At 48.0% G+C, this 14,962-nt stretch overlaps 2 protein-coding genes across 2 annotated transcripts; both read right to left on the bottom strand.

Moving 5' to 3' along the window:
- Positions 1–268: 268 nt before the first annotated feature.
- Positions 269–3,127, bottom strand: mex3b (mex-3 RNA binding family member B; the record flags this gene model as incomplete). Its single annotated transcript, XM_079216580.1, has 2 exons — positions 269–1,509; positions 2,914–3,127. 2 exons carry the CDS (start codon positions 3,125–3,127, stop codon positions 269–271), a joined length of 1,455 nt encoding a protein of 484 aa, XP_079072706.1.
- Positions 3,128–11,103: 7,976 nt separating this feature from the next.
- LOC306735866 (putative deoxyribonuclease TATDN2) lies at positions 11,104–13,329 on the bottom strand (the record flags this gene model as incomplete). The annotated part of the gene is given in 6 exon segments (XM_079217430.1): positions 11,104–11,137; positions 11,139–11,239; positions 11,745–11,928; positions 12,194–12,321; positions 12,468–12,822; positions 13,304–13,329. Coding segments are annotated over 6 exon segments (828 nt in total).
- Between the last annotated feature and the right edge of the window lie 1,633 nt (positions 13,330–14,962).

The following is a 14,962-nucleotide window of genomic DNA, read 5'->3' as shown; positions in this document are numbered from 1 at the left end:
CACGTGGGACCCTGGTCCAGACCGCATGGCCCTCCTCACTTCATAAATATAGGGTACTATTTACTACAACTATTGATTACAATGCTGCAATATTGAAAACATGCACTTTGATTTTGAAAATATTCCCCAAAGCTACAGTACATCACAACCCAGAGGGTGTGTGTCTGTCCCTGTTACACACACGTGTGTGTATATGTACACATGTGTGTATATGTACACGTTCCTCACCCCTTGACCCTGGAGCAGTGTGAGTGTGAGTTGCGGTTGCTCATGAAAAGATGCGTATGGCCTGCGTGACGGCGGCGTGGCAGGCAGGGCATTGGGGTTGGCTCCGCCCACAGATCCGGTTAGCACACTCCATGCAGAAGAGGTTGTGGCCACAGGGGACCAGGGCCGCGAGGACCCGGCTCTCCAGGCACACCGAGCACTCGCGGCTGTCTTTCCGGCTGGAGGAGGAAGAGGAGGAGGAGGAGGAAGAGGAAGAAGAGGAGGAGGACGACGAGGCAGACGAGGCGCAGGGAACCCCGGGGAGGTGCGGGCCGGGCAGGGAGGCCGCGGTGCTGGAACACGCAGGGAATCTGAGGGAGCCTCCGCCTGGGTCACTGCGCACCCTGCGGGCTGACGGGGGCCCGCCTGGGCCTCCGCTGAGGCTGTGGGGCCGCGGGGACCCGCCACCCCGCCTCCTCCGAGTCCTCGCTCCGTCGGCATCGGTGGGGGAGTAGTACCGAGACCACAGGAGGCCCGGCGGGGTTGAGGGCTCAAAAGTCAGATCGGTGCAGTCGGGCGAGATCCCCTCACTTCCGTAAACGGACCCGTTGTTGTTGTTGTTGTTGTTGTTGTTGTTGACGTGGATGTTGTTGTTGTTGGTGTTGGCGTGGCTGAGGGCGGGGCTGTCGTTACCGAGGCAGGAGTCTGTGGAGCCGCTGCCCAGCGAGGAAGACGAGTCGTTGCGGTAGCTGGAGAAGGGTTTTGGGGTCTTGGCCCACAGGGCCTGTCCCTGCAGGTCCGAGCCCACGTCGGTCCCGTTGGCGTGGAAGTCGTTTTCGTCCTGCAGCTCGATGAGACCCCCCGTCCTCATGGCGATGTGGGCTTCGATCTCCTCCCGGGCTCGGTCCACATTCTCCGGCATGCCCGTCACCTCGAACACGGGCTCCTTGTCCCGGCTGGGGGTCACGATGTAGGTGTGGGTCTGCTGCTGGATGCGCTTGATGGTGGCCCCCTTGGGGCCCACGACCAGGCCCACCACGCGGTAAGGCACCCGCACCTGGATGCAGTTCTGCCCGGGCAGGTTGGGGGGTCCGGTGGCAGGGGGGGCGCTCCCATTCAGGCTGCCGGTCTTGTTCCTGGAGGCCCGGATCATAGAGAAGTGCTCCGCAGCAGAGATGATCTCCCTGCGGGCCATGGCCACGTCCTCCCGCCGGCCCGTCACCACGAAGACCGGCTCCTCGCCGCGCACAGGGGTCTTGATGTAGGTGTTGGTCTTCGCTCGCAGGGCTTTGATCTTGCAACCTGAAGCACGGAAACAAAAGAAGAGCATGAGGACCATGTGTCACGTGTTAGACGACTACGTGTTAGACCACTACATGTGTAGACCACTACACGTGTTAGACCACTATATGTGTAGTGGTCTAACCACTACAGACCACTACACTAGACCACTACACATGTTAGACCACCACACGTGTAGACCACCACACGTGGTAGACCGCCACACGTGTTAGACCGCTACACGTGTTAGACCACTACATGTGTAGACCACCACACGTGTAGACCACCACACGTGTTAACCACCTCACGTGTAGACCACCACGTGTTAGACCACTACACGGTCCAGGGGAACCTCAAACCACAACCGTCCCACGGGTCAGAACCTCTTTGGACTATCAGGATCACTTCTGGATCTGTTTGCTACATTATAGTGAACATCAAGACCTGCTGCTCGACTCCTTTATACTGGGAGAGAACACAGGTCATTGGAGCATTACACACACACACACACACACACACACACACACACACACACACACACGCATGCACACACACACGCACATGCACACGCACATGCACACGCACACGTGCGCGCATACACACACACACACACATGCACGCACACAGGTCAGCATGAGTATCTGATGTAGTTAAATGACCCAGAGGTCACGGTGAAGACACTACTTCCTGTCTACCGTCTGGACCTGGACTAGCTGCTGTCTGGTGAAACAGATCCTCCACTGACCAGCTGCAGACCAGCAGACCAGTAGCAGACCAGCAGACCAGCTGACCAGTAGCAGACCAGCAGACCAGCTGACCAATAGCAGACCAGCAGCAGACCAGTAGACCAGCAGACCAGTAGCAGACCAGCAGACCAGTAGTAGACCAGTAGCAGACCAGCAGACCAGCTGACCAGTAGCAGACCAGCAGACCAGCTGACCAATAGCAGACCAACTGACCAGTAGCAGACCAGCTGCAGACCAGCAGCAGACCAGCAGCAGAGCAGCAGGTCTGCTGCTGGTCTGCTGCTGGTCTCTACTGGTCTGCAGACCTGCTGAGAGGGAGGAGGTTCTGCAGATGAAACCAAGCACCCTGCAGCCGGACCCCTGTCAGCCCGGCCTGTGTAAAAGAACGAGCTGAACATGATCAAGGTGGACGGTGGACCGGATCCATCGTCCACCTTGATCACGCCCAGCTCGTCAGTGAAGGCACAGAAGCCCAGAGCGGTGATGAGCCGGGTCGTTGTGGACTTATTCTAGTCCTCTTTCCTTAAGCTCAACTCTAGTCATGCTAAACGGCACGTGGGCCACGTTGTAGTCCAGTCCTGCACAGAGAGTGCCTTAAGGTCCACTTGGTCCCTGAAGACCAGGACCAGGACCTGGTACCCGAGGACGTGCACAACAACAGCAACAGAGGAACACGCACCCTGTCTGCCCACGATCTCCGCAACATGCTCGGAGCTGGGCACCGGGACGCACTCCGTCATGTTGACGCTCCTCCTGCAGGGCTCCTGGTCCTCGTTCGGGGTCTCGTCGTGGTCCAGGCCAAGCAGGGACAGCTGGTCCCGGGACAGCTGGTCCAGAGCGACCTGCAGGGCGTCTCCCGGGGCGCTGCCGTCTGCGAACAGCGAGCTGGGCATCTTGAGTCCGGAGGAGAGACCCGGACCCGGTCTCCAGAGACCGCTGGTCAGAGCGAACCAGTGCGCGCGGCTGAGGACAGACAACGGTGAAGCAGCCGCGGCATAAATACGGCAGCCGCTTCGTTTCCCGATAGAAGTGTCCGAGCCGAGCCGAGCCGAGCCGAGTCAGAGAGGTTCTTCCGTCTCGCTGCTCGTGTCTGATCCTCCAGACCAGACAGAGATGTGCGGTGACGTCACCGCCTGGGAGGGACGCTGCGGCGCTGCGAGCTCATTTGCATATCCACGCGCTGATTGGCTGTGAGAGCGACGAGGGGGCGGGTTGGCTCTAAGGAACGCCCACTTCTTTGTTGTCGAATGTCTTTTTGTCTCTGGTTCTCTTGTTCTCTGGTTCTCTGGTTCTCTGATTCTCTTGTTCTCTAGTTCTCTGGTTCTCACTTTCTCTTGTTCTCATGTTCCTCTGAACTCAGGCTCTGTTACAGCTTTTTATGTATATTTTCTAGTCCACGACACAGAAATGATATGAATATGAACTCAATGGATCAATAGACACATTGAACAGTCCATGTAAACAGTATTGGGACCAGTAACTGTACCAGTTATGATGTTACATGATGGTACCAGTTATCATGTAACCATCATGGTAGCAGTTATGATGCTACATGACGGTAGCAGTTATGATGTTACATCCAGTATTGGGGGTAACGAGTTACAAAGTAACGGATTACAGCAACGTAATTACTATTATAGGTAACACATTACACTCAAAATATTGGTAACTACACTACTTTACTAGACCTCAGTAACGCGCGTTCCTACGTTACTCAAGCCATTTTTACCAGTCCGAAAAGTTTTCTTTTAATGGCGCGCGAGTCACACGACACTTCCTGCATGAACTAAAATACTGTAAGCAGCATGTTACCCTTTTGTTCCCACTTTGCTTTGCTATATGAAAATGTGACAATCGTGTTTATTACATTTGTGTCAGGGCGTCCCATGACAGTGGAAAGCTGTCCGGCCTGATGTGACGACAACAGCTTCAGGCCATTTGCATAATGATTTCTGCCTCTGCTCATGTGTTGCATTATGAAGCCTAAACATTAAGCATATTAGGGTGACGGCCGGTGGCCTTTGTGATGCTCACAGACCGAGAGGCAGGAGGATGGTGGGGGGGCACAAAGGAACTTCAAGCCCATTCAAGACCGTTGAGACCCCAAGCACTTTGCTTTGTCACCTCACCCCAGGAGCACAATGCTAATGCTAATGAGCAACCGCTCAGGAGGAGGTAATGGGATGGGCCCTCCTGTTCATGTTTGACATGCTGCCCTACCACCTCCTCCCAATTCCTAGAAAACGTGAATCTTTTTAATTCTATGTAGCAAAGGTGTTCCCATACTCTCTGAAATCCTGGACTACTCATGCTTATACTGGCTCCTTCTTAAGCCCAGACGGACGCTGATTGCAGCAGCACCCCTGATATGTGTTGTTTGGTATTAGGCAGTAGCCAGCTGCTTAGAGGCGATTACCCGTATGCCTTTTAATGAGAGGAAGAAAAGCTTAGTCTGCTGTAACCCAGAGAGCGAGGCAGGCAGACAGGGCTTAGTGATTGCGCTGCCAGTCCCTGTGCTACAGACACTGGGTCATGGTAAACAGCAGGTCACAGGATACAGAGTCACTCTCTGACCTCCTACACATGAACAGGAATCCTCCATAGGCTTCCTGCTGCATCTTTTATGCAGATCACAGTACTGTGTTATCAACGGACCGTGTGTCTTTCTGGTTCAACTACAGTCTTCAAAGCGACTCCACAGCACTGTAAACTCCGTCTCATGTCTCTTTTGGCCTGTAATTGATGATTTACTGTAATAGCTAATATTTGAGCTATTAGTCTACTTCAGCTGATTGTTTAAAAGCAGTAAAAGTTCTGATGAACCCAGTGTAAACTACCCGCCCAGCACCATTAGCTAGTGGTGATCAAAGTGGAGCAATACAAGGTTTAATTTACCAGGACTTACATTCATCATGTGGACACAAAAGCTACTCTAAATAAACGTAAATGATGCAACGTGTCTGCTGGATGTGTAGACAGGCAATGGTTTACTAGCATAACTTCATAAGGGGATTTGATGTCAGATGTCGTTTCATTTTGTTCGACCACCAAATACCAAGAGGCAAAATACCATCCACCATTTTCCATATATCCGTATTTGGATGTATTGAACACCATAAGTAATATACAAGCGAAATATATGGCTTGGTACATGGAAACATGTAAATGTCACAAATGTGCGCAAATGCAAATGTTATTCTCGTCTGAATGTTCTCTGTTCTAAACACTCTCTAACTTTGTTCTGCTTCACTTTATCAAAGTCAACCTTTGCAGAGCGAATGTTCACATATTGTGTTATGATTTGGATTAGAGAATGTTCACTTATTGTGTTATGATTTGGGTTAGTGAATGTGCACATATTGTATTATGATTTGGGTTAGAGAATGTTCACATAATGTGTTATGATTTGGGTTAGAGAATGTTCACATATTGTGTTATGATTTGGGTTAGAGAATGTTCACATATTGTGTTATGATTTGGGTTAGAGAATGTTCACATATTGTGTTATGATTTGGGTTAGAGAATGTTCACATATTGTCTTATGATTTGGGTTAGGAGGAGGATCTGCAGGTTTCTTTGTCCGGTACCAGAACCTCCTTTATTCTTTAGTTGCCATATAATCTGATGTGGTGCAATACAGACATTCTCACAATAAAGTGACCAGCAGCAGAATTGTTGTGTTGATTGTATATTTAAAGCTGCAACCTGAGGTTAGACAAAGGAAAATGGGACACTTTGGTTTTGGTGCATTTTGCTTACAGGTTGAACATCTCTGGATGCAATCAGTGAAGTGGAACGCCTCTTCATTCTCATCAGGGGAATCAGTTTGTGTGTTTTAAGAATCTTCCACCACCCATCCACCCTTTGCATTGAGGCTTAAAGACAGGAGCTGTCCCTGAGACCAGTGTTCCCTCTAAGCTGCGCACGTGCGCAGCCGCGCAGGCCAGTCGAAGTGGCCGCGCAATCGATTTTTCAGACCGCGCACATTTTTCAGACCGCACAAACGATTTTCTTTCAGGGGTTAAAAATCTTTTTTGCGCCAGTGTTTCTGAGATAGGAGTGAGCCATCTCCACAATAAAAAGATCTTTGATGTGACGCGTCGAGTCTTCTTGGCCAATCAGCGTCCCGTTTCTCGACATGCGCTCTCTGTACCTCTGCTAGCGCTCTGCCTCCGTTAGCACCCACCACCCCGCTGTCCTCCTCCGGGCGCCAGGAGTGAAGCTCGCCCAGAGCGCCACATGAGCTCGGGCCGGCGCTGTTTAGGCTCCTCCTGGCGGGCCCTGCTCCAGCAGCTATAGGCTACCATGGAGAAAAGAAAGGCAGAGCAGGCGCCCCAGAAAAAGGTCTGCCTAACGTTCAAACATGAGTGGATAGATGAAATAGTCCAAACTGACACAGGTAGGATGAAACTTTCAGACATATTTAAATATGAAGAATATGAAGTTATTACATTGTTTATATAGGCTACCTTTAGGAAAAATGACACCATGTCAATTTAATAGGCCTATAATTATTGTTAAGCACTGCATTACCATTTTTCTTTCAATGAAATTCCACTTAAATGTTGTACCTGCTGAGAAATGACTAAATACCTTTGATACTTTTATTTTTTTTATATATATATATCATTATCAGTCATAACCAGTGAACCAGTCATAACCTCCCCTTATTGAAGTTCAACAAAGATCCTTTAAGTTCAACTAAACTGACAGGTAAAACACCATCATTAAAATGTTCCGAAAGTCCAGCCATTACAAAGGATATTGAATAAATATCAACCTTGTATACATATTGATGCATTTGCTATGGCTAACGCAGGCTTGTGGTCATTTTCGGCAGGTCGCGTGGTTGCGAATTGCTCACAGTGCTGAAATGTGCGCTCAGAAAAAAAAAAATTTGCTCAGTGCTGAAAAAAATTAGAGGGAACATTGGTCCAGACCGTAATGGATGTGTGCTGCAGACGACAAAGGGGTGATTGATGTCCTCCTCTTGTGGACAGCTGGAGAGGGAGCTGGATATGAGCTCATCAGAAGACATGATGCTCTTTTGATGGTATGTTTGTTAAATCTGCTCCTAGATGTCAGTGCCAGAGAAATGAAAAGGTTGTTATTCCACATCCATGCAGAGGAGCCGTGTGCTGTGAGGAGCTGGAAGAGATAGACATGATGCAGGCAATTAGAGGGATGTCCTCTCTCTCCTTTTCTCTCTTTCCCTTTATCCTCTCTCTCCTTTTCTCTCTTTCCCTTTGTCCTCGCTCTCCTTTTCTCTCTTTCCCTCTGTCCTCTCTTTCCTTTTCTCTCTTTCCCTCTTTCCCTCTGTCCTCTCCCTCCTTTTCTCTTTCCCTCTGTCCTTTTCTCTTTCCCTCTGTCCTCTCCCTCCTTTTCTCTTTCCCTCTGTCCTCTCTCTCCTTTTCTCTCTTTCCCTCTTTCCCTCTGTCCTCTCCCTCCTTTTCTCTTTCCCTCTGTCCTCTCTCTCCTTTTCTCTCTTTCCCTCTGTCCTCTCCCTCCTTTTCCCTCTGTCCTCTCTTTCCTTTTCTCTCTTTCCCTCTTTCCCTCTGTCCTCTCCCTCCTTTTCTCTTTCCCTCTGTCCTTTTCTCTTTCCCTCTGTCCTCTCTCTCCTTTTCTCTTTCCCTCTGTCTTCTCCCTCCTTTTCCCTCTGTCCTCTCCCTCCTTTTCCCTCTGTCCTCTCTCTCCTTTTCTCTCTTTCCCTCTGTCCTCTCCCTCCTTTTCTCTCTTTCCCTCTGTCCTTTCTCTCCTTTTCTCTCTTTCCCTCTGTCCTCTCCCTCCTTTTCTCTTTCCCTCTGTCCTCTCTCTTTTTTTCTCTCTTTCCCTCTTTCCCTCTGTCCTCTCTCTCCTTTTCTCTTTCCCTCTGTCCTCTCCCTCCTTTTCTCTCTTTCCCTCTGTCCTCTCTCTCCTTTTCTCTCTTTCCCTCTGTCCTCTCCCTCCTTTTCTCTCTTTCCCTCTGTCCTCTCTCTCCTTTTCTCTTTCCCTCTGTCCTCTCTCTCCTTTTCTCTCTTTCCCTCTGTCCTCTCTCCTTTTCTCTCTTTCCCTCTGTCCTCTCTCTCCTTTTCTCTTTCTCTCTGTCCTCTCTCTCCTTTTCTCTCTTTCCCTCTTTCCCTCTGTCCTCTCCCTCCTTTTCTCTTTCCCTCTGTCCTCTCTCTCCTTTTCTCTCTTTCCCTCTGTCCTCTCTCTCCTTTTCTCTCTTTCCCTCTGTCCCCTCTCTCATTTTCTCTTTCCCTCTGTCCTCTCTTTCCTTTTCTCTCTTTCCCTCTGTCCTCTCTCTCTTTTTCTCTCTTTCCCTCTGTCCTCTCTCTCTTTTTCTCTCTTTCCCTCTGTCCTCTCTCTCTTTTTCTCTCTTTCCCTCTGTCCCCTCTCTCATTTTCTCTCTGTCTCGCCCTCTTTCCCTCTGTCCTCCTCTGCTTCTTCATGCTTCCCTCCTGCTCTTCTCCCTGCTCTCTTCATGGTCTTCCTCATCTCCTCCCTCCTGCTCTCTTCATGGTCTTCCTCATCTCCTCCCTCCTGCTCTCTTCATGGTCTTCCTCATCCCTGACACACTGAACTGAAGTGGCACTGCTTCCCTGTGCTGTGATTGGCTGCCTGCCAGACGTTGGTTGAGCCAGGCAGTGCAGCAGCAGGGCAGCTGGAGCTGGCGGCCCACAATGCACCACAGCGCACTCCTCCTCATCCTCCTCCTCCTCAGCACATCTTTTGGTCTCTCTCCATCTCTTGTGATATTCACTTGACTTCATGGTGTCATATGAATAATGAATAATGAAGTGAGGGATGAAAGCGTGACTTCAACATTCATATCTGAACATGATGAAGACCTTTCTCATGATGAAGTCGTAGTCTTCCTCTGTCCCATCAGGAGCGTCTCCCTAAACTAGATATAGTATTTCACATTTCAAAATGGTACCAATAATTAAAAAACCTGTGACTTCCCGTTCACAATTGGTTTGTTTGTTCATTTAATTTAAGATTATTCTATTTTTTGTATATGTTTTCATTTATATTTTTTGACCTACCTGTATGTATAAATGCTGCTGTAGCGAAACATATTTTCTCTCTCTCTCTCTCTCTCTCTCTCTCTGTGTGTTCCATCACATCTTCTCTTTGAAGTGTTTCATTTTCTGTTTAGTTATGGATTATTATTACAGTGTTTAGAGCTACAGGGAGTAAGATCAATAGTTGTGCAGATGTATGCTGGAGGTAAGGCTGATCTGGTCTCTGTTATATCACCCAATGTGGATATGACTGATATAATATATATATATATATATATAATATGTATATTATGCAGTATGTATTGTAAGAACCTGTGTTGGTTTTCCGTTGAACTGATTCTACCAAAACATTCACACTGGCACAATAATGCGACCTGCTCTTATGAATGCAGTCAAGAGTTCATATCACATTCTACATGTCATGTCCAAGGCATAAACATGACAGGCTCTGCATAACATATATATTTATATATGAAAATACATAATGTATGTTGTTTTAAGCGAGATTCAAACATACAGAATATGATAATGATGCCGTAGTCATTGGTTTTATCAACCTGTTAAATTCATTAATCTCATATTTAATCTCATATCATAACTGTCCTCTTCAAAACTTCCTTGTGGTTCTTTTTGCATATCGATACATTTATATACGCAAGTGAGATGAAATACTACCACAAGAAGTCATGAAGTTTCCTGTTCCTCAGGTTGCAGCTTTAAAGATACAATCAACACTAAAACTCTGCTGCTGGTCACTTCATTGTGAGGATGTCTGTATTGCAAAGCATTGGATGGATAGATGGATGAAGGGATGGATGGATGGATGATGGATGAAGGGGTGAAGGGATGGAGGGATGAATGAATGGATGAAGGGATGAAGGGGTGGATGGATGAAGGGATGGATGGTTGGATGGATGAAGGGATGGATGGATGGATGGATGAAGGGATAGAGGGATGAAGGGATAGATGAAGGGATGAAGGGATGGATGAAGGGATGGATGGATGGATGGATGAAGGGAATAAGGGATGATGGGATGGCTGGATGGATGGATGAAGGGATGATGGGATGGCTGGATGGACGTATGCAGGGCTCTCAAGTGTCACGCATTGAGCGTGACTGTCACGCATTTCGGTCTTAAGCCACGCCCTCCCGCCACACATCGTATTTCTCACGCTGAAAAAAACTCTAGGCTATTTAATGTGCCGCAGGTGCTAACATGACCTGGTCGCGCTGCCCTCACCATGGAGGAATCAAGCACGTCTCCCCCGAATCCCCTGCCAATCATTAAAAAGAAATGGGCTACACAAATAGCTAATCAGAAAAACGTATTTGTTGTATCTGGGTGAAATGTAATCCCGGCCACGCCTCCGCCACCCCCCCACCCCCCGGCCGCGCCTCCGTCCGGGAGGGGAGAGAGAGAGAGAGAGAGAGAGAGAGAGATGTCACTCTTACCTGTCTTAAAAACTTGAGAGCCCTGTGTATGGATAGATGGATGGATGAAGGGATGATGGGATGGCTTGATGGATGTATGTATAGATGGATGGATGGATGAAGGGATGGAGGGTTGCTCCGGGCGAGCTGGCAGTGATGGTACGTTGCAGACGTGGAGGCGGAGCATGAGCTTTGAGTGATGTTTCCATGCTGGACATCAGATCCTGATAGATGGAGAACGGCCCACTGGTGGAACTCCATGGCTCTGATGAGCAGAGCTCTATAGAGGTGGAGATAACATCCAGTCAGCCTCTAGATCACAGGGAAAGAAGACTGACGTGTTGAGTATTTACACTGCATTGCCGCATGATATGTTAGCTATTATGTGCAAATGTGCAGTACAGAGTATAAGAAATAAGAATCCCATTTATAACTAGATTCCATAAAGTTGATATGTGTTGTGCTGTGGTGAGGACTGTGGCCATGTCTTCTCCCTTTAGAAGACTCAGCTCCTTCAACGTATGGATTCCCATACCAGGGTGTGCAAAGCGGCAGACATCTTTCCTCACCTGTTAAGAGCACTTATCACATGTATGTCATCAAAATGTCATCACATTTATTCAAATGTGTAATAACTTGCAGTTATTAACAACAGTAAGAGCTGGGGGAACAAAGCATGGCATTCATTAATAACTGTAACGGTCCGATTACGTAAGGACCCAAAAGCACGACTCCGGAAGACAGAGATAAAGAATATAAGTATTTTACTGAACAGGTAACACACAGGGAGCGCTAGGTTCAAAAACACAAGACAATCTGGCAGGGGACAAGTGCAAGTGAGGGGACCTAAGTAGTGAAGACTAATGAGGGGATGTGCTACAGGTGAGACAGGGATGGCCAGGTGCAAGGAATGAGGGCTGACGAGGAGGGAGTGACTGATGAAGGGGCGTGCAGCAGGATCTGAAATGACAGGACAGTTAGTACACAGACAGGCAGACAGGATGAAAATAACTTAAAGAAAAGTGTGGCGCTGAACCGTGACAAATAACATTAGAGCAGTGAATTTAAATGTACCTGTCTTGGCAGGAAATATGGTGCATCTGTCTCCACCACGATGCGGTTCAGAGGGATCTGGCGGACAGCATCTCGGGCCTCAGTGGCTGAGGAATATGTTATTAGGGCTGTGAAACCCACGTACAGGTTCGGGAACTCTGTAAGGAAGGGCTCGATCACAGGGAAGCTGTTTGTGAAACAGTGCCTGGAAACACATAAGAGAGAACATTTCTATTAAATTCATAACTGTGGACGCTTTGAGGGTCCTTAAAAGTTTAAGTCTTCAATATTTCTTAAATGGCTATTCCTTAAAAAAGACAACCTAAATAATATAAAAAATGGGGTTAGATTTAATAATTAATAATAATTATGTTAAGGTTTGAAACGTAACCAAAAAGACCGGCAGGAAATATTACTGATAATTAGATTTAATTAATGGGAAATAATGAGACAGATGATTCTCCTCCCACCTGTGAATTTTGTAATCCCTCGGGATGCACTTGGTCATGATGTGAAGCAGGTCATCATCTGCATCCCTGCAGTGGATCACCAGAGGCTTCTGCATTGAGACAGCGAGACGCAGCTGACGCTCAAACACCTTTACAGCAAAAAACAAAACTCATTATTACATTATTGCATTCCACATGACATTTTTTTGACATGTTCCCAATGATAAAATACATTTAAGTTTAAGACAAACAGTTACTTTCTGGATTACAACGTTGTATTAAACTGAGACTGTACCTCTTTCTGCCTGTAGTGGCTTGTGGAATTTTTATACGAGTAGTCCAGCCCCATCCCAAATGCCACCGCTTTGGGATGGCGCATGGCCATCATGATGTCGCGTTCCTGTACGCTGGAGTAATTCTGTGCAAAGTGTGGGTGGCACCCAAAGGCTCCCCACACCATGTCCTTGGACAACAAATTTTCCCACAGGGTCTCCCTCACCATGACCCAGGGGTTACAAAAGTTGGTAATACAACCCCTAAACTCATGTGGGAAGGTCCTGTGGAAATGTTGCCAGAAACTCCGGAACGTCCCCTCAAACCCCAGCTTGCCATATAGCATATCAAGGTGGCAGTGGGTGTCAATGAAGTCCCTGTAGAAATGCAGTCAGTTATCAGCACCCCTGTGACAGCAATACCATTGTCTCTATCAGCACATTGAATAGATAAGATGATCAGGAGGCTTGCTATTAGGTAACAATGGTGAAATACCCAAATTGATATCAATTTAAACACATGAACAGTCCAAGGCTATAAAGATGTGACGGCATTATTTTATTTAAAGCAGCTGTAAACCAAAATGAAAGAGGATGAAAGTAAAATTATATTTTGGTATGAAGCCACAAGCTCCCCAAATAAATATAAGAAAGCAAATGATGTGGCAAGCACTGTAGCTAGTTTCAATTAAACTGCCCTGACCACAAGGTTTTCATGCTAACAGTCACAAGCCCTGTAAAAATGTCCACGGATCAAGTGGGAAAACAGAGCGTCTGTGTACAACTATTATTTGATTTATATATGCACGAAATATACATCACCCACCAGTTAATTTACCTGAATAATTACATGACTCACCTCGATTCAAGGTATCTCTGTGCCATGTTTCAATCTGTGAGTGAAATAAAGTAGAGGGAATGTTTAATATCTTCACAAAAAAAAGATATTTTTTTCCAAATCATATATGTTCTGGGGGGGAGAGAGAGAGAGAGAGAGAGAGAGGGGGAAAGAGAGAGAGAGGGAGAAAGAGGGAGGAGAAGAGAGAGAGAGAGGAGGAGGAAGAAGAGTGAGAGCAAGTTGTCATTAATGAGTAAAACAATTGCTATATCACTATATTCCTGAGAGAGAGTAGAGGGAGAGAGGGAGGGGGAGGGAGGGCGAGGGAGAGAGAGAGGAGAGAGAGAGGGAGGGAGGGAGAGAACGAGGGAGAGAGGGAGGGAGGGAGAGAGGAGAGAGAGGGAGGGAGAGAGACTGGAGGGAGAGGGAGAGAGGAGAGGGAGAGAGGGGGGAGGGAGAGAGAGTAGAGGGAGAGAGGGAGGGAGAGAGACTGGAGGGAGAGAGGGAGGGGGAGGGAGAGAGGAGCGGGATAGAGGGGGGAGGGAGAGAGGAGAGGGAGAGAGGGGGGAGGGAGAGAGGAGCGGGAGAGAGGGGGAAGGGAGAGAGGAGAGGGAGAGAGGGGGGAGGGAGAGAGGAGAGGGAGAGAGGGGGGAGGGAGAGAGAGTAGAGGGAGAGAGGGAGGGGGGAGAGAGAGAGAGAGGGAGGGAGAGAGTAAAGGGAGAGAGAGAGAGGGACAGACCCGGCGGTATGGGCGGGCCTTGGGGGGCCGGGCCCGCCCTCGGACTCGGCTGGGCCCGCCCTGGACGGACAAGCCTGTCAGTCACTTATCATACGTAAAAAATAAGAGCGCAACTCTTTGTCGCCAGCGACAGGAGCTGTCACAGGAGGTAATATGCAAACAGGATGCAAAACTAAGATTACCGTAACTCCTCGAATATTTACGCCATCGACGTAATTCCAACGGATTCTGAACGCTAAGAAGCATAGCTTTCCAATGCCGTGCGGTCCATTACGGTAATGGTATAGAACAGGGATTCCCAATGTGTGGTGCGCGCGAGCTGCCTCTAGGGGGTGCGCGAGAGGAAAAATGTAATGGTGGTCTAATGGTGTAATAATTAATATTAAACTTAATTAAAAAAATAATAAGTAGGATTTTTTAATTATAAAAATTCCCTTTTTAAGATTTACATTTAATTACAATTAAAAACGTACAATTTAATAAATAGATGCACTTCCGGTCCGGCCGCCAGACTTTGTCTTTTACGTACACACTAGCTAGCCTAGCTTGTGCACCTAACGTCATTTCATTCATTCAGCAACATCCATGAAAATATGTTAAACTGGCTGAAATCGGGGAAGCTGTCAGGTGGGACATCTGAAGCTATCAGTAATAAAAGAGGAGAGGGACAGAGAGAGAGGGAGAAACCGGAGGGAGAGAAACGGAGAGGTGCGTTGGGGAGAGACCGGGAGAAGAAACCGACCGGGAGTCGGAGAAAGAGGAGACGAGAGTGAGCATCAGACTGGGGAAAAAAAGAGGAAATATGATGACAATTATCTGGGTCTGGGCTTCACTTGGATTGGCGATGCAGATTGCCCGAAGCCACAGTGCGTGTTGTGCAGTGAGGTTCTGGCTAACAGCTGTCTGAAGCCTCTTATTTGCGCCGCCACCTGAACACCAAG

This window comes from Taurulus bubalis (genome assembly GCF_910589615.1).
Source record: "Taurulus bubalis genome assembly, chromosome: 4".
NCBI lineage: Eukaryota > Metazoa > Chordata > Actinopteri > Perciformes > Cottidae > Taurulus > Taurulus bubalis.
This window is presented reverse-complemented; position numbering and strand designations above follow the sequence as displayed.